Source organism: Pinus tabuliformis, chromosome 3_1, assembly GCF_031772625.1.
Source record: "Pinus tabuliformis cultivar Carrire ecotype Pingquan chromosome 3_1, CPIR1, whole genome shotgun sequence".
NCBI classification, from domain to species: Eukaryota; Viridiplantae; Streptophyta; class Pinopsida; order Pinales; family Pinaceae; genus Pinus; species Pinus tabuliformis.
In genome coordinates, this window is record NC_142301.1 from 386,648,787 (window position 1) to 386,668,525 (window position 19,739).

Here is a 19,739-nt window from a genome sequence, read left to right on the forward strand (position 1 = left end):
ATTAGGTCTTTGCATGCCCCACTTCATCAGTTTTTAGGAATACCCTTTTCACTGGTCAGGGCTTCAGTCTTCTGATTTCATAGTGGAGCAATTCTCACAGTCTCTCACTGATATATTGATTGCATTGCCATCCTCTCTCCAGTTTCTGGAGTACTACATAAACCCTACCATTTCTGTCGATTTTGGTGGGGAATCATCCCACCAAGAAGGCTGAATTGATGTCACCACTTTGCATATTGAACCAAACTTTTCCAGAGTTCAATTTGTGGCAGCAGTTGGATGTGTATCGATTCATGAGCTCGTAACCCCATATCAAAACATTAGGGTTTCACTTCCTGTGCAGACTTCAGGTTGTTTTGAGGGCATTCCAATCATATCATTGGAGGATCACTAGCCGAAAGATAGGGTTATCTCACCTTCGAATTCTCACACATAGGATTGTGGCATATCCAGTGATGGTAACCAACAGAAGAAAGGGAATAAATCCAAAAGTACCAAGGTCAGATAAAGAGGTAGAGTGTTGATATTTGGTGAAGGCATCAAACTGGATGAAGTTATGGAAATGATAGATTGTGTGTTGGTGGGTAGGGTTTGTGGTAGAGAATACACATCATCTCGATTGAAAAAATGGATTATAGAAATTTGGGGACAAATTCTGGATAGCCTGCCATCGGTGGTAACTATGACTAGGGGATGGTTTGCACTGATATTTCACAAGCCAGAACATGCCTCTTGGGTCATGAATAGATATTGGCACATTGAAATGATGCCCTGAATTGTTGAAGAGATGGTCGCCCCTTTTCAATCCCATTTGAGAACAGTTGGGATTCAACCCCATATGGGTCAGATTGCCAAGTTTACCTCTAAAATTCTGGAAAAAGGATGTATTTAGGTGGATTGGGAATGATTTGGGGATATTTCTCGACTATGATAAATATTTTTTAGAGATTGGAAAAATGTCTTATGCATGCATTCTGGCCCATCTCAACACCAGAGCGGGACTCGTAGAGAGTCTGAAATTGCAATCATAGAGTATCATCAGACTTTAGAAATTGGACTGTGAAGGGTTCCCTTTTCGTTGTAGATGGTGTCATGATGTTGGAAATCTCTACAAATAATGCCTTATGATTGCCAAGGATAAGGTAGAAGATGACCTGCTGGATGGGAAAGCTTGACTCAAGATAGGTACTGAAGCCGCGAACCATATGCCACAATCGAGCTATGTTTGTTTTCTTCGAAAGAAGACCATGGACTTAGGGTTACTCGAGCGGGTGCATCTACAACCAGCCCCCCTCTAGGTATTGTCTCCTCTCTCACATCTCTTTCTCTGAGTTGTTTGAATGAGACTTTTGAATCCCATTTGTTTCAGAAAATTGTGAGTCCTCTTTCTCTTTGTCATTTTACTTCTATATCATGTGCCTCGATCTCCATAACTTCTTGTTTACTGGCACCCTCTCCCTCAATCCCTATAATTTCGATGGAAACTACAACTGTTAGGGATGATAACTCATTCAATTCCAATACTAGCCACAAATATAAACTATGATCTCTAGCTAAACCATATGTTGTAGTGGGTCGGGGCCTTAGCTTATCGACTCATTTGAATTTACCCAAGACATGACATGGAAGAGAGTCTTATATCTCGAAATACATCCATAAGGTCAGTATGGATGTTGTTGAAGGCAGGAAATTATCACTTGAAGGGGTTCTTAGAGCAAGAGGCAACCTGGACCTAGTTTCCCAATGAAGTGACTATATTTTAATTGTAGAGGGTTGGGTAGCCCTACCAAGAAACTAGCCCTTAGAAGAATGTTAGATTAGAAAAGTCGTATGTGATTTTCCTTCAGGAGACTCTTTGGAGCAGCTCACATATTTGTTCTCTTATGGAGGCATTGTGACTGGGTTGGAATTTCCATGCCTTAGATGTACAAGGTAGATCAGGACACATTGTTGTATAGATTGTAAATCGATGAAGCTTGTGAATGTATGGGGGAGGGAAGGAGTCCTAATGGCGAAATTTTTCTCAAAAGAATTAGGGATGGATCTTAGAATTGTTAATATCTATGGACCTTGCCACAACTGTGTAGAATTTTGGGAATCCCTCGTGCACTCCTCGTTATTAATAAAGATAACATAATCCTTGGGGGTGACGTCAACTTCTCCATCAGACATGTTGAATCTTGGGACAATGAAGCACATATAGATAACCTCTCGGATTTATTTTTCCAGATGCTAGAGTCAAATAATCTCATCGACATACCTGTGGTGCATATCCAGCCAACCTGGAGAAATCAAAGAATTGAGGATGTCATGCTAGCCAGAAGGCTCGATTGATTTCTTATCAAAGAGTCTTTGATGAAAAATTTTGATATCATCTGGCAATGGGTTGGGTCGGGAGGCATCTCGGATCACTCGCCAATCTACATAGAAATTTTGGCATTATCTCCAAAGAATAAGGACCCTTTTAAATTCAACTCTACTTGGTTAAGAGATGAAGAATGCCATCAAATTGTAAAATAAACTTGGTAGGCAAACCCATTGAATGAAGGCCAATTGGTGTCTGAACCTTTTTCCAGAAACATGAACCTACTAAATAAAAGGACGATAGACTAGGTAAAGGCCAAGGAAAAGAGGGAAGAAGAAGCTCTCAGAAACATTGAGGATGAACTTCGCAGGTTAGAAGATCTAGTTAGTGGTGGATATTGAACGATGGAAGAAAAATCTCATATTATTCATCCAGAATCTGAGAGGATCGGGATTTTGAAGGATAGGGGAGAAAATTGGAGGCTTAAGAGCAGAGCCATATGGTTACAATCTGGAGATGAGAATACCAAATTCATTCAGTAGTTTGCTAACGTTCGGAAAGCAATCAACACAATCTGGGCACTAGAACATGAACAAGGTTCAGTTATTTAATCTTTCATAGGTCTTGCAAATTTGGGCATATCACATTTTAGGCAATTATTTAAAGAACCTCAGGAGGCCACACTAGCATAAATTATAAATATTTCAGGAATTTTTCCCTATTTTTTAGATGAGTAGGTAGCTGAGGAATTAGATGGGCTGGTGACTAGGGGAAAATTGAAATTTGTGCTTAAATGGTTTAAGAAAGATAAGAGTCTTGGCCTGGATGGCTGGCTTGTGGAATTTTGCTTAGCTTTCTTTGATCTGATTGGACATGATCTTCTCAAGGTCATTGAGGAATGTCGGGTTAATCATGGAATGTATGATGCTCTTAATACAACTTGTATTCCTTTATCTTAAAATCTGATAACCCCAAATCCTTCCATGACTTCCGACCCATCTCCCTTTGTAATTGTATCTACAAGATTATGGAAAAAATCATTGCAAACCACATCAAGCCTATCCTTTCGTAGCATATATCACAAGAACAATTTGCCTTTTTATAAAATCGCCAAATCCACAAAGCTATAGGTATTTCTTAGGAAGGATTGCATTCTATGAAAACAAAAAAAATTGAAGGCCATGATATTCAAAATTGATTTATCGAAGGCTTTCGACAAAACTAGTTGGTTATATTTGAGGATGTTACTCACTCATTTGGGTTTCCCTCATGCTTTTATCAATCGGATAATGTGTTCAATATCTATTGTATCATACAACATCCTCGTCAATGGGTCCACTTCCAATTTCTTTCATGCAGAACATGAACTCAGGAAGGGCTTCCCATTATCACATTACTCTTTCTATTAGTAATGGATGGTCTGAGTAGATTAATCACCAAATATAAGAATGAGGGCAGACTTAAAGGTTTCAGAACAGCAGACAACATCATTTTGTCACATCTCTTATTTTTGGATGATATCCTCATCTTCTTGGATGGAAAGACCAATGACTCTTATGTGTTCAATACCACACTTAATTATTTTTCAAAGCCACTGGGATGGTCAACAATCAAGAGAACTTTATATTGACCACTTTTGGATGTTCTCAACTCAAAATCGACTATGCTCCTCAAAGGTTTCCACACACTATACTCACTTTTGAAGATGAACTTAACTATCTGGGATTCCGCCTCAAGCCCAACAACTACAAAATTTCCGATTGGACGTGGCTAGTAGCCAAGGTTGGAAAAAGAATAAATATTTGGCATCATCGATGGTTATCTCGAGAGGGGCACCTTGTTCTTATCAAATCAGTATTAGAGGCAATTCTTGTCTATTGGATGTCATTGACTTGGATCCCAAAAAGAATTATATCCAAAATTCAACAGTTAGGCTGCAAGCCACTATGGAGAGGTGAGAATGAATGTAGACCATTTGCATGTATAAAATGGGAACAAATTTCATTAGCAAAGAAATGGAGAGGCTGGGAAATTAAGAATCGGGCTTGCTTTTCCAAGGCCCTTGCAGCTAAAATGGGATGGAAGTTACTCTCCACAAAAAATATTTGGATGGAAGTAGTCATAAAAAATCACATTCACCCTCAGTGTATTGATGATTGGATCAGGAGCCCCAATTGGAGATATCTACTATATCAACAATTTGGCGAGCTGTTTTGAATTCTCTGGAATACATTCGTTCCATATTGGCTTGGAAAGTTGGAGTGGGCACCAAGGTTCGCATCGGAATGATGCTTGGTCTAGTAGCGAAAATGCTCATATTCTTCCACCTGATCTCATTCACCATCTAGATACATATGGGATAAGGACACTAAACCAGATCATAGATTCTGACAATTCTACCATTTTTGTTTAAGCTTGGAAATCTACACTAAATTTAGGCATCTCGGATAGATGGCATCATGAATGGCCTACTTATACCAATGCACTCTTGGAAGCTTATATTCGGATTCAGGATAGGGAGGATGAATTATTCTAGGCCATATCTCATCAAGGTAATTACTCTCCAAAAGTAGGATATCCCTTTATATACGCAGATCATGAACCCCAAAATACTGTTTGGTGGTGGTGTCCGCTATGGAAGTTAAAAATCCCTCCCAAAGCCAAGTTGTTTATGTGGTGTCTGCTTCGCAAAAAATCTCCTACAAGTGATATCTCTCAACATCGCTCCTTCCATGGTCCCACTTGGTGCGTTCTCTGTAGATGTTGTTCAGAAAGTATTGATCATTTATTTTTGCAATGCGAGCTTGTGAATCAATTATGGAATAAGATATATCAATCGATGGAAATTCCATATAGATGGGCAGGAGACTTTGTTTGCAATGATTGGGAATCCTTGTGGAATCAGGTCCACCATACAAAGATTCATTACCTTCCCCTACTAGTAGGTTGGAGTATATGGATTTCTCCAAATAAACTCATTTTCGAGGACAAGGCACCCGAATGGCAATTATCAATATCCCATATTAGGGCTCTATATAATTTGAACCCGGATGATGTCACCAAGAAACAAAGTAGGAATATTGTTACTGAAACCATCGATAAATCTATACAATGGGCTTATTTTGATGGTTCAACTCAACAACAAGGTTGCACCTGTGGGGCCATCTTATATCTCAATGATGACGATTATCACAGAATGAGTATGGGTTTAGGGAGAGGTGCAAACATTTTTTCTGAACTCAACAGCATTAGGCTCCTCCTTATTTTTGTTTTTGAGAAGGGATGCCAGCAACTTCAGATTTTTGGTGATTCCAAACTTGTTATCAATTGCCTCAATATTCAGGTTGAATGTCACGTGCACACGCTCATAAATTTATTGGAATAAATCTATGCTATTAAATCACATTTTGACTATATTTCTTGTCAGTCCATCTACAGGGAGAGGAACCAACTTTCTAACTTCCTTTCTAAGGAAGTTGCGCAGCAACCTCCTACTAGTTGGTTGATACATGAACAACATGGACATGATTTTTACCAATATTATCATAGGCCTTTCATGGAGCAGTGTCCGCAGGGAACACCTATGCCTTGATGATACACAAATATTCGTTGGACATCTCAAAGTAGCTCTTTTGCATTTTTGTGTCGGTTTGTAGACCTATATATGTATATTTTTATTTTGTATATCAGTACCATGGTACTTTTTATGGATTATGTAGACTCTCTACAATTGTGGCTAGGCCACCAGTTTTGACATATGGTCTATTTGCAACATCTATAGAATGTAATTTTCAATATTTAACAGAATGAAAGTTATGGTTTTTCCTTGGGGAAAAAGATAAGGTATGTTGGAAGGTAAAGGTAGTTTGACTTATCTATCATTGGTAATCTAAATCAAATGAGAAACATCGCCATTCCTATATTTATGTGCAACCTTAGGATACAGAGTATTGTTGAATCTGTGTTGGAGCTTGAACACTTGTGAATCTTAGAAGCCTCTTTTACCAGAGTTTTTGATGTGGAAGACAAGCACCCAGGATTTGCGTGCTTTCTATAGGAGGTTAGTTGTTTACCCAAGCTCCTGATGTATGCTCCACAAATATTTCACTCCTAGAGGCCACAACCTAAGCCACTTTTGGTACGAACTCAACAGACTCGTGGATTTTTACAAGTAGTGAAGAAGTCGTTGACATGGAAACATTGGGGAGAGAGAACTTAAAAAAAACTATTTAATTGCATTGATAAATTGTCACTTATAGTGCCAAATACCCTATTTTATGTGCCGTGAAGGAATGCGCCATAGCATTCATCCCGTCCTTGGCTCATGTCGGGAAGAAGCTTCCATTCGTCTTCCAACACATTGTAAACAGCCGCTGATGAGAGGAGATTATAATTGCCATCCTGTCCGCCGGCAACGTAAATGAGTCCTTGCGATGACACCGAGAAAGCACCGGAGAATCGCCTCACCGGCATGTCCGCCCCGCGGGTCCACTTACTCGACGAGAAATCAAAGATGAAAACAGTTTTGAGTCCCTCCACTTGGTCGGGGTTCGACGGATCCCACCCGCCGAACAAAACCAGCTTTTGATTGACACAAACGCAGTCAGGAAAGAGTGGAATCCCATTGTGAAGGGGAGGAAGTGTTTTCCGTGTGCCTCGCAGAGGGTCAATCACAGAAACCACCATTTGTAGATTAGGATGAGTGTCATCCAGATATTCCCGGAGTTCCAGCAAACATATCAACTGCTCGGAAGTCCCAAGCTTTTTTCTGTCTTCATAGAACTGGGGGTGCTTCACAACGGCCTCCCAGGTTTTGCAAACGGCTTTGACATTTCCGTGAGAATGGTAAGGCACTCTTAGGAGACACTCGAGACCTAATTCCCATGGAAGAACAGCAAAAGGATCCATAAAGAGATGCGCAAACTCTGAGTCTTTGAAATCAGAGAAGCAAAAGGGTAACGTACCAGAATTAGAGTCTTCCTAACTGGACTGGCTAAACCCAACCGCTTGGTCGATGCGAAGGCCAGATCGAACACAACATACGATGAGGAAGCACAAGGATCGAAGGAAAGGGAGAGAGATCGATATAAATAATAAGTCGTGTAACAACAGAGAAGCACTTCCATTAACGGAAACGGGTCAAAATGTCCTAATATTTTCCATGGTTTCCTCGGGTAGTCAAACGAGGCCATTTTTCTCTTTTCCTTTTTCATTTTTCGGTGGGTTTTTTTAATTCTTTAATGTTTGAGAATTATAATTTTAGATGGTTGAGTAAATTTTGGTTTTTTTAATTCTTTAATGTTTGAGAATTATAAATTTAGATGGTTGAGTAAATTTTAATCGATCAATTATTTTTAATATTTTTACGAATTTGTTTAATCCGGAAGGTTTAAATATTCAAGGCGTCTAATTTATTTATATATTTCAAAAATAAAATAAAAAAATACAATTTCACTTAAAATCATATTATCAAATTAAAGAAAAAAAAAAACCTATTTTTCTTAATAATTAGAGTGTAATATTTAAGTTAAATGTATTTTTATATTGTTGAGGTGTATTTTAATTGGTAATTTTCGATATGTGAAAGCTCGTAGACTTCTAGGTCAATTGGTAATTCGAGATATGTGAAATTGTTGAAACTCGAGAGACCCACGTTCATCCCTTGTGACCCCTTTGTTAGTTGAAACTCGAGAGACCTGATTTACTGAGAGGAGGGAGTTTCAGTTGGAACTCGAGAGACCCGATTTACTGAGAGGAGGGAGTTTTCGTTAGTTGAAACTCGAGAGACCCGATTTACTGAGAGGAGGGAGTTAGTTGAAACTCGAGACCCGATTTACTAAGAGGAGGGAGTTAGTTGAAACTCGAGAATCCCCTTGTTAGTTGAAACTCCAAACCCGATTTACTGAGAGGAGGGAGTTAGTTGAAACTCGAGAATCCCCTTGTTAGTTGAAACTCCAGAGACCCCTTTGTAAGTTGAAACTCCAGAGACCCGATTTACTGAGGAGGGAGTTAGTTGAAACAAGAGAGAGGAGGAAGTTAGTTGAATCTCCAGAGACAGGAGTTTGTTGAAACTCTCGAGACTTTTACTCAGAGGAAGGAGTTAGTTGAAACTCGAGAGAGGAGGGAGTTAGTTGAAACTCGAGAGACCTGATTTACTGAGAGGAGGAGAGAGGAGGGAGGAAAAATATAGTTGAGACTCAAGAGACAGGGAAGAGGAGAGAGGAGGACAAACATAGTTGAAACTAGAGAGACCCCCTTATTAGTTGAAACTCGAAAGACCCCATTTACTGAGAGGAGGAGAGAGGAGGAAAAATATAAAGACATTGAGAGGAGGAGAGAGGAGGAGAAATATAGTTGAAACTCAAGAGACCCCCTTGTTACTCGAAAGGCCCGATTTACTGAGAGGAGGTGAGAGGAGGACAAATATAGTTGAAACTCGAGAGACCCCCTCTTTAGTTGAAACTCGAGAGAGGATGACAAATATAGTTGAAACTCGAGAGACCCGATATATTGAGAGGAGGACAAATATATTTGAAACTCGAGAGACCCCATGTTAGTTGAAACTCGAAAGACCTGAATAACCCCCTGAAACTCGAAAGACCTGATTAATCCCTTTGTTAGTTGAGAGACCCCTTGTTAGTTGAACCTCGAAAGGAGAGAGGAGGAAAAATATAGTCAAAACTCGAGAGACCCCCTTGTTAGTTGAAACTCGAGAGACCCGATATACTGAGAGGAGGAGAGATGAGGACAAATATAGTTGAAACTTGAGAGAGCCCCTTGTTAGTTGAAAGTCGAAAGACCTAATTAAGAGGAGGAGGGAGGAGGACAAATATAGTTGAAAGTCAAGAGAACCCCTTGTTACTTGAAACGCGGAAAGACCTCATTAAGCCCCTGAAACGTGAAAGCCCTGATTAATCCCCTCGTTAGTTGAAACCCCAGAGACCCCCTTGTTAGTTGAAACTCAAAAGACCTGATTTACTAAGAGAAGAAGAGAGGAGGAGAAATATAGTTGAAACTGGAGAGACCCCCTTGTTAGTTGAAACTCGAGAGACATGATTTACTGAGAGGAGGAAAGAGGAGGAGAAATGTAGTTGAAACTGGAGAGACCCCCTTGTTAGTTGAAACTCGAGAGACCCGATATACTGAGAGGAGGAGAGATGAGGACAAATATAGTTGAAACTTGAGAGAGCCCCTTGTTAGTTGAAACTCGAAAGACCTGATTAAGAGGAGGAGGGAGGAGGACAAATATAGTTGAAAGTCGAGAGAACCCCTTGTTACTTGAAACTCAGAAAGACCTCATTAAGCCCCTGAAACGTGAAAGCCCTGATTAATCCCCTTGTTAGTTGAAACCCCACAGACCCCTTGTTAGTTGAAACTCAAAAGACCCGATTTACTGAGAGAAGAAGAGAAGAGGAGAAATATAGTTGAAACTGGAGAGACCCCCTTGTTAGTTGAAACTCGAGAGACATGATTTACTGAGAGGAAGAAAGAGAAAGACAAATATAGTTGAAACTCGAAATACCCCATTGTTAGTTGAAATTGGAGAGACCCGATTTACTAAGAGGAGAAAGAAAGACAAATATAATTGAAATTTGAGAGACCCGATTTACTGAGAGGAAAATAAATATCCTCTACAAAAAAGACAAAGTACAATCCCACACGAAAACAAATATCCTTTACCAAAAGGACAAAGTACAATCCCACAGGTTACGAAGACGACAAAATACAAGTAGTTACGTGTGAGGCTAAATGCGCTTTTATATTTAGAATTGTCTTTTAAATAATCAAATATTACTATTTTTCCCAAACAAAACATTTTAAATAGTCATCCAATATTATTCTCTAATTTGAATTTTAAAAACTTCCATTAATTTATTACATCTAAAAGTGTTCTACAAGGCAACAACCTAGTATGGTATATTTTGAATTGGTCAAATTACATAATAAAATTAAAATTAAATACAAATATTAAAGTAACATGATGTAAAATAAAAATAACAAAATAACAATAATTCTATAAAAATAAAATTAAAAATGACCCATGGTATTGACCCAATGTATTCATGTAGATTATTTCTTATTTAATGGGGAAAATTAAGCTTGCTGAAATTCATTTTATCTCTAAATCTACAAAGTGTGAAGGGATCAAATCTTTTGAGATGCAAATCTCTTTTATAGTGAAAAGTGATTTCATCCCTCAAACTTGGTAGATCCAGAGTTAAGAGAGTTAAGATGAATCTAAGTTGGTTATATTTAAAAATATTATTTTCCTTTATATTTAAAGGAAAGACCTCATTAAGCCCCTAAAACGTGAAAGCCCTGATTAATCCCCTCGTTAGTTGAAACCCCAGAGACCCCCTTGTTAGTTGAAACTCGAAAGACCCGATTTACTGAGAGAAGAAGAGAGGAGGACAAATATAGTTGAAACTGGAGAGACCCCCTTATTTACTGAGAGGAGGAAAGAGGAGGACAAATATAGTTGAAACTCGAGATACCCCTTGTTAGTTGAAACTGGAGAGACCTGATATACTGAGAGGAGGAGAGATGAGGACAAATATAGTTGAAACTTGAGAGACCCCCTTGTTAGTTGAAACTCGAAAGACCTGATTAAGAGGAGGAGGGAGGAGGACAAATATAGTTGAAAGTCGAGAGAACCCCTTGTTAGTTGAAACTCCGAAAGACCTCATTAAGCCCCTGAAACTTGAAAGCCCTGATTAATCCCCTTGTTAGTTGAAACTCCAGAGACCCCCTTGTTAGTTGAAACTCAAAAGACCCGATTTACTGAGAGAAGAAGAGAGGAGGAGAAATATAGTTGAAACTGGAGAGACCCCCTTGTTAGTTGAAACTCGAGAGACATGATTTACTGAGAGGAGGAAAGAGGAAGACAAATATAGTTGAAACTCGAGATACCCCTTGTTAGTTGAAATTGGAGAGACCCGATTTACTAAGAGGAGAAAGGAAGACAAATATAATTGAAATTTGAGAGACCCGATTTACTGAGAGGAAAACAAATATCCTCTACGAAAAGGACAAAGTACAATCCCACAGGAAAACAAATATCCTTTACCAAAAGGACAAAGTACAATCCCACAGGTTACGAAGACGACAAAATACAAGTAGTTACGTGTGAGGCTAAATGCACTTTTATATTTAGAATTGTCTTTTAAATAATCAAATATTACTATTTTTCCCAAACAAAACATTTTAAATAGTCATCAAATATTATTCTCTAATTTCAATTTTAAAAACTATCTAATTAGATTAGGCCATTAATTTATTACACCTAAAAGTGTTCTACAAGGCAACAACCCAGTATGGTATATTTTGAATTGGTCAAATTACATAATAAAATTAAAATTAAATACAAATATTAAAGTAACATGATGTAAAATAAAAATAACAAAATAACAATAATTCTATAAAAATAAAATTAAAAATGACCCATGGTATTGACCCAATGTATTCATGTAGATTATTTCTTATTTAGTGGGGAAAATTAAGCTTGCCTAAATTCATTTTATCTCTAAATCTACAAAGTGTGAAGGGATCAAATCTTTTGAGATGCAAATCTCTTTTATAGTGAAAAGTGATTTCATCCCTCAAACTTGGTAGATCCAGAGTTAAGAGAGTTAAGATGAATCTAAGTTGGTTATATTTAAAAATATTATTTTCCTTTATATTTAAAGGAAAGACCTCATTAAGCCCCTGAAACGTGAAAGCCCTGATTAATCCCCTCGTTAGTTGAAACCCCAGAGACCCCCTTGTTAGTTGAAACTCAAAAGACCCGATTTACTGAGAGAAGAAGAGAGGAGGAGAAATATAGTTGAAACTGGAGAGACCCCCTTGTTAGTTGAAACTCGAGAGACATGATTTACTGAGAGGAGGAAAGAGGAGGAGAAATGTAGTTGAAACTGGAGAGACCCCCTTGTTAGTTGAAACTCGAGAGACCCGATATACTGAGAGGAGGAGAGATGAGGACAAATATAGTTGAAGCTTGAGAGAGCCCCTTGTTAGTTGAAACTCGAAAGACCTGATTAAGAGGAGGAGGGAGGAGGACAAATATAGTTGAAAGTCGAGAGAACCCCTTGTTACTTGAAACTCAGAAAGACCTCATTAAGCCCCTGAAACGTGAAAGCCCTGATTAATCCCCTTGTTAGTTGAAACCCCACAGACCCCTTGTTAGTTGAAACTCAAAAGACCCGATTTACTGAGAGAAGAAGAGAAGAGGAGAAATATAGTTGAAACTGGAGAGACCCCCTTGTTAGTTGAAACTCGAGAGACATGATTTACTGAGAGGAAGAAAGAGAAAGACAAATATAGTTGAAACTCGAAATACCCCCTTGTTAGTTGAAATTGGAGAGACCCGATTTACTAAGAGGAGAAAGAAAGACAAATATAATTGAAATTTGAGAGACCCGATTTACTGAGAGGAAAATAAATATCCTCTACAAAAAAGACAAAGTACAATCCCACACGAAAACAAATATCCTTTACCAAAAGGACAAAGTACAATCCCACAGGTTACGAAGACGACAAAATACAAGTAGTTACGTGTGAGGCTAAATGCGCTTTTATATTTAGAATTGTCTTTTAAATAATCAAATATTACTATTTTTCCCAAACAAAACATTTTAAATAGTCATCCAATATTATTCTCTAATTTCAATTTTAAAAACTATCTAATTAGATTAGGCCATTAATTTATTACACCTAAAAGTGTTCTACAAGGCAACAACCTAGTATGGTATATTTTGAATTGGTCAAATTACATAATAAAATTAAAATTAAATACAAATATTAAAGTAACATGATGTAAAATAAAAATAACAAAATAACAATAATTCTATAAAAATAAAATTAAAAATGACCCATGGTATTGACCCAATGTATTCATGTAGATTATTTCTTATTTAATGGGGAAAATTAAGCTTGCTGAAATTCATTTTATCTCTAAATCTACAAAGTGTGAAGGGATCAAATCTTTTGAGATGCAAATCTCTTTTATAGTGAAAAGTGATTTCATCCCTCAAACTTGGTAGATCCAGAGTTAAGAGAGTTAAGATGAATCTAAGTTGGTTATATTTAAAAATATTATTTTCCTTTATATTTAAAGGAAAGACCTCATTAAGCCCCTGAAACGTGAAAGCCCTGATTAATCCCCTCGTTAGTTGAAACCCCAGAGACCCCCTTGTTAGTTGAAACTCAAAAGACCCGATTTACTGAGAGAAGAAGAGAGGAGGAGAAATATAGTTGAAACTGGAGAGACCCCCTTGTTAGTTGAAACTCGAGAGACATGATTTACTGAGAGGAGGAAAGAGGAGGAGAAATGTAGTTGAAACTGGAGAGACCCCCTTGTTAGTTGAAACTCGAGAGACCCGATATACTGAGAGGAGGAGAGATGAGGACAAATATAGTTGAAGCTTGAGAGAGCCCCTTGTTAGTTGAAACTCGAAAGACCTGATTAAGAGGAGGAGGGAGGAGGACAAATATAGTTGAAAGTCGAGAGAACCCCTTGTTACTTGAAACTCAGAAAGACCTCATTAAGCCCCTGAAACGTGAAAGCCCTGATTAATCCCCTTGTTAGTTGAAACCCCACAGACCCCTTGTTAGTTGAAACTCAAAAGACCCGATTTACTGAGAGAAGAAGAGAAGAGGAGAAATATAGTTGAAACTGGAGAGACCCCCTTGTTAGTTGAAACTCGAGAGACATGATTTACTGAGAGGAAGAAAGAGAAAGACAAATATAGTTGAAACTCGAAATACCCCCTTGTTAGTTGAAATTGGAGAGACCCGATTTACTAAGAGGAGAAAGAAAGACAAATATAATTGAAATTTGAGAGACCCGATTTACTGAGAGGAAAATAAATATCCTCTACAAAAAAGACAAAGTACAATCCCACACGAAAACAAATATCCTTTACCAAAAGGACAAAGTACAATCCCACAGGTTACGAAGACGACAAAATACAAGTAGTTACGTGTGAGGCTAAATGTGCTTTTATATTTAGAATTGTCTTTTAAATAATCAAATATTACTATTTTTCCCAAACAAAACATTTTAAATAGTCATCCAATATTATTCTCTAATTTGAATTTTAAAAACTTCCATTTATTTATTACATCTAAAAGTGTTCTGCAAGGCAACAACCTAGTATGGGATATTTTGAATTGGTCAAATTACATAATAAAATTAAAATTAAATACAAATATTAAAGTAACATGATGTAAAATAAAAATAACAAAATAACAATAATTCTATAAAAATAAAATTAAAAATGACCCATGGTATTGACCCAATGTATTCATGTAGATTATTTCTTATTTAATGGGGAAAATTAAGCTTGCTGAAATTCATTTTATCTCTAAATCTACAAAGTGTGAAGGGATCAAATCTTTTGAGATGCAAATCTCTTTTATAGTGAAAAGTGATTTCATCCCTCAAACTTGGTAGATCCAGAGTTAAGAGAGTTAAGATGAATCTAAGTTGGTTATATTTAAAAATATTATTTTCCTTTATATTTAAAGGAAAGACCTCATTAAGCCCCTGAAACGTGAAAGCCCTGATTAATCCCCTCGTTAGTTGAAACCCCAGAGACCCCCTTGTTAGTTGAAACTCAAAAGACCCGATTTACTGAGAGAAGAAGAGAGGAGGAGAAATATAGTTGAAACTGGAGAGACCCCCTTGTTAGTTGAAACTCGAGAGACATGATTTACTGAGAGGAGGAAAGAGGAGGAGAAATGTAGTTGAAACTGGAGAGACCCCCTTGTTAGTTGAAACTCGAGAGACCCGATATACTGAGAGGAGGAGAGATGAGGACAAATATAGTTGAAGCTTGAGAGAGCCCCTTGTTAGTTGAAACTCGAAAGACCTGATTAAGAGGAGGAGGGAGGAGGACAAATATAGTTGAAAGTCGAGAGAACCCCTTGTTACTTGAAACTCAGAAAGACCTCATTAAGCCCCTGAAACGTGAAAGCCCTGATTAATCCCCTTGTTAGTTGAAACCCCACAGACCCCTTGTTAGTTGAAACTCAAAAGACCCGATTTACTGAGAGAAGAAGAGAAGAGGAGAAATATAGTTGAAACTGGAGAGACCCCCTTGTTAGTTGAAACTCGAGAGACATGATTTACTGAGAGGAAGAAAGAGAAAGACAAATATAGTTGAAACTCGAAATACCCCCTTGTTAGTTGAAATTGGAGAGACCCGATTTACTAAGAGGAGAAAGAAAGACAAATATAATTGAAATTTGAGAGACCCGATTTACTGAGAGGAAAATAAATATCCTCTACAAAAAAGACAAAGTACAATCCCACACGAAAACAAATATCCTTTACCAAAAGGACAAAGTACAATCCCACAGGTTACGAAGACGACAAAATACAAGTAGTTACGTGTGAGGCTAAATGTGCTTTTATATTTAGAATTGTCTTTTAAATAATCAAATATTACTATTTTTCCCAAACAAAACATTTTAAATAGTCATCCAATATTATTCTCTAATTTGAATTTTAAAAACTTCCATTTATTTATTACATCTAAAAGTGTTCTGCAAGGCAACAACCTAGTATGGTATATTTTGAATTGGTCAAATTACATAATAAAATTAAAATTAAATACAAATATTAAAGTAACATGATGTAAAATAAAAATAACAAAATAACAATAATTCTATAAAAATAAAATTAAAAATGACCCATGGTATTGACCCAATGTATTCATGTAGATTATTTCTTATTTAATGGGGAAAATTAAGCTTGCTGAAATTCATTTTATCTCTAAATCTACAAAGTGTGAAGGGATCAAATCTTTTGAGATGCAAATCTCTTTTATAGTGAAAAGAGATTTGATCCCTCAAACTTGGTAGATCCAGAGTTAAGATGAATCTGAGTTGGTTATATTTAAAAATATTATTTTCCTTTATATTTAAAGGAAAGACCTCATTAAGCCCCTGAAACGTGAAAGCCCTGATTAATCCCCTCGTTAGTTGAAACCCCAGAGACCCCCTTGTTAGTTGAAACTCAAAAGACCCGATTTACTGAGAGAAGAAGAGAGGAGGAGAAATATAGTTGAAACTGGAGAGACCCCCTTGTTAGTTGAAACTCGAGAGACATGATTTACTGAGAGGAGGAAAGAGGAGGAGAAATGTAGTTGAAACTGGAGAGACCCCCTTGTTAGTTGAAACTCGAGAGACCCGATATACTGAGAGGAGGAGAGATGAGGACAAATATAGTTGAAACTTGAGAGAGCCCCTTGTTAGTTGAAACTCGAAAGACCTGATTAAGAGGAGGAGGGAGGAGGACAAATATAGTTGAAAGTCGAGAGAACCCCTTGTTACTTGAAACTCAGAAAGACCTCATTAAGCCCCTGAAACGTGAAAGCCCTAATTAATCCCCTTGTTAGTTGAAACCCCACAGACCCCTTGTTAGTTGAAACTCAAAAGACCCGATTTACTGAGAGAAGAAGAGAAGAGGAGAAATATAGTTGAAACTGGAGAGACCCCCTTGTTAGTTGAAACTCGAGAGACATGATTTACTGAGAGGAAGAAAGAGAAAGACAAATATAGTTGAAACTCGAAATACCCCCTTGTTAGTTGAAATTGGAGAGACCCGATTTACTAAGAGGAGAAAGAAAGACAAATATAATTGAAATTTGAGAGACCCGATTTACTGAGAGGAAAATAAATATCCTCTACAAAAGAGACAAAATACAATCCCACACGAAAACAAATATCCTTTACCAAAAGGACAAAGTACAATCCCACAGGTTACGAAGACGACAAAATACAAGTAGTTACGTGTGAGGCTAAATGCGCTTTTATATTTAGAATTGTCTTTTAAATAATCAAATATTACTATTTTTCCCAAACAAAACATTTTAAATAGTCATCCAATATTATTCTCTAATTTGAATTTTAAAAACTTCCATTAATTTATTACATCTAAAAGTGTTCTACAAGGCAACAACCTAGTATGGTATATTTTGAATTGGTCAAATTACATAATAAAATTAAAATTAAATACAAATATTAAAGTAACATGATGTAAAATAAAAATAACAAAATAACAATAATTCTATAAAAATAAAATTAAAAATGACCCATGGTATTGACCCAATGTATTCATGTAGATTATTTCTTATTTAATGGGGAAAATTAAGCTTGCCTAAATTCATTTTATCTCTAAATCTACAAAGTGTGAAGGGATCAAATCTTTTGAGATGCAAATCTCTTTTATAGTGAAAAGTGATTTGATCCCTCCTTAAGCTTGGTAGATCCAGAGTTAAGATGAATCTGAGTTGGTTATATTTAAAAATATTATTTTCCTTTATATTTAAAATTTTAATTTAATATTATAATATAATTTTAGTAAAAAACAATTTAATTAAATGACACCATCAATTTATTAGGATCTTCTAATCACATAAATAAACACCTCATTCACATTCAAGTGGTCTTTGAGTACGATTTTTTGGAAACTTTTCCAGTGTATTTTTGTATCTAATTTCTTTAGAATGGTCTTTGAGTGTGATTCTTTGGAAACTTTTCTGGTTTATTTTCATATCTAATTTGTCTAGAATTCACCACAAATTTATTGAAATGACAAGTTTGACACTTCAACTCTTCCCAATGAAAGTACCCCATGGGTTTTTGATGGTGCTGAATCCATATATGTAGTAAAAAAATGAGTTTAAATAACCCAAATCAAGATTTTGCTACAATTTTTTCACACCAGAAAATCAGCTAGAAAGTCCAAAAAATCAAACTTAAAAACTAGTGCATTGACATTGTCCTTCCATATTTCATAATTTGTTCAAAGAAAACTTAAAAGCATTGTTGAAAAATGATTGGTTTCTTATTAACTAAGATTCCAACTAACTTCAGTCATAAATAATTACATAATTTAAATGTTGTTTTTTATTTTTATTATTGCTTTTTTAAATCTTAAATTTAATTAAAATTAAAAAGTAAAAATACAAAAATTTAATTTAATTATAAAGCTCACCCAATTCAAAATTTCAAAGAAAACCAAAACAACAAATTGATTTATATATTAAAATAACATTAAATTATAATTTTATTAAAAACTATAATAATAATTAAAAACATATAAAATGATTGAATTTATGCTATGTGATCTATATTATGAAAAGTAAGAAAACTTTAGATAAAAATTACATTATCAGAGTTTTGTTAACGGTTTCGAACCATCTAGTGTGGTTGAAACCATATGTGGTTCATCATCACGACAAGATAAGAACAAGTTCATGGTATCAAGTTAAATAGATGAAGAGAAAATATTTTAGTCGGTTAGATTTGACTAAATAAATAATATTATTAATAAATAATTTTTCATGTAAATAAAACTTAAAATAATATTTTAATATAAAGAAATAATGGTTAGAATATAATTGTTAATATTGAATTAAGGAAAATAATTAATCAAAAGAAAATCTTAATGAAATGAATATGTAAAAATAAAAATAATATTTAGATCAAACATAAATAATCAAAATACTAAAACAATTAGTAAAATCAATATCATAATAAAAATAATATTTGAGTCAAACTTAAATAATCAAAACAATTAATTCTAAAAACTTATAAAAAAAATAAATAGTCAAACTTAACCAAAAATATTTGGTTCAAACTTAAATAATCAAAACAATAAAAGAAAAATAATATTTTGGTCAAATTTAGATAATGGAAACAATTAATTCTAAAAAATTAAAACTAAATGAAAATAATAAATGGTAAAACTTAAAAAAAAAAATCTTAATAATATTATTTATTTAGTCAAACTATATTATAACAACTAAAAAAAATTCTCTTCATCTATTTAACTTATGCTTGTTCTTGATCTATTTAACTTGATGCTTGTTATTCATCTTCTCTTCATCTATTTAACTTGATGTTTGTTCTTCATTTAGTCTTGACAATGAACCACACTAATGGTTCTAAATGAGTCGACAAAACTCCGTTGATGTGATTTTTACCTCGAAACTCTGATAATGTGATTTTTACCTGTGAATTACAAATAACATTGTAGTTTACCATTTTAAAATGTTTGAATATTTTTTAATTGTGTAAATATAATCAATACCCTTAAGAACAGACAGAATCTTCAAAATTTACTTATAATCTAGATTCCATAATACTTCGTCAAAATCATGTTGAAAAAACTATTATTTTTTCGAGCTAAATCCTCCTCTCTAAGTGTAGAGTTTGGAAAACTAACTAATAACGTTTTGGGTGTTTTGGGAAGTAACTATTTCTTATGGAATAGTTAGGGTATGTAATAACTATTTACATGTGGGACATCGAAAAAATTACTAATAAGTATTTTAGTGAATATTTGGAGTACGATTAATAAAATAAAGTAAAAAATTTAAAAATTTAAAATAAAAATTATTTTATATTATATAAATTTGTAGTATAA

General features: G+C 35.4%; 1 protein-coding gene across 1 annotated transcript; it reads right to left on the bottom strand.

Annotated features, from left to right (window-relative positions):
* Window positions 1-6,580: 6,580 nt before the first annotated feature.
* LOC149187348 (F-box/kelch-repeat protein At2g44130-like) lies at window positions 6,581-7,213 on the bottom strand. Its single transcript, XM_089409638.1, has one exon. It carries the CDS (start codon window positions 7,211-7,213, stop codon window positions 6,581-6,583), a length of 633 nt encoding a protein of 210 aa, XP_089265764.1.
* Window positions 7,214-19,739: the final 12,526 nt, after the last annotated feature.

Coding starts and splice junctions, on each gene's coding strand:
- LOC149187348 (XM_089409638.1), bottom strand. CDS start 7,213: ATGGATCCTTTTGCTGTTCTTCCATGGGAATTAGGTCTCGAGTGTCTC.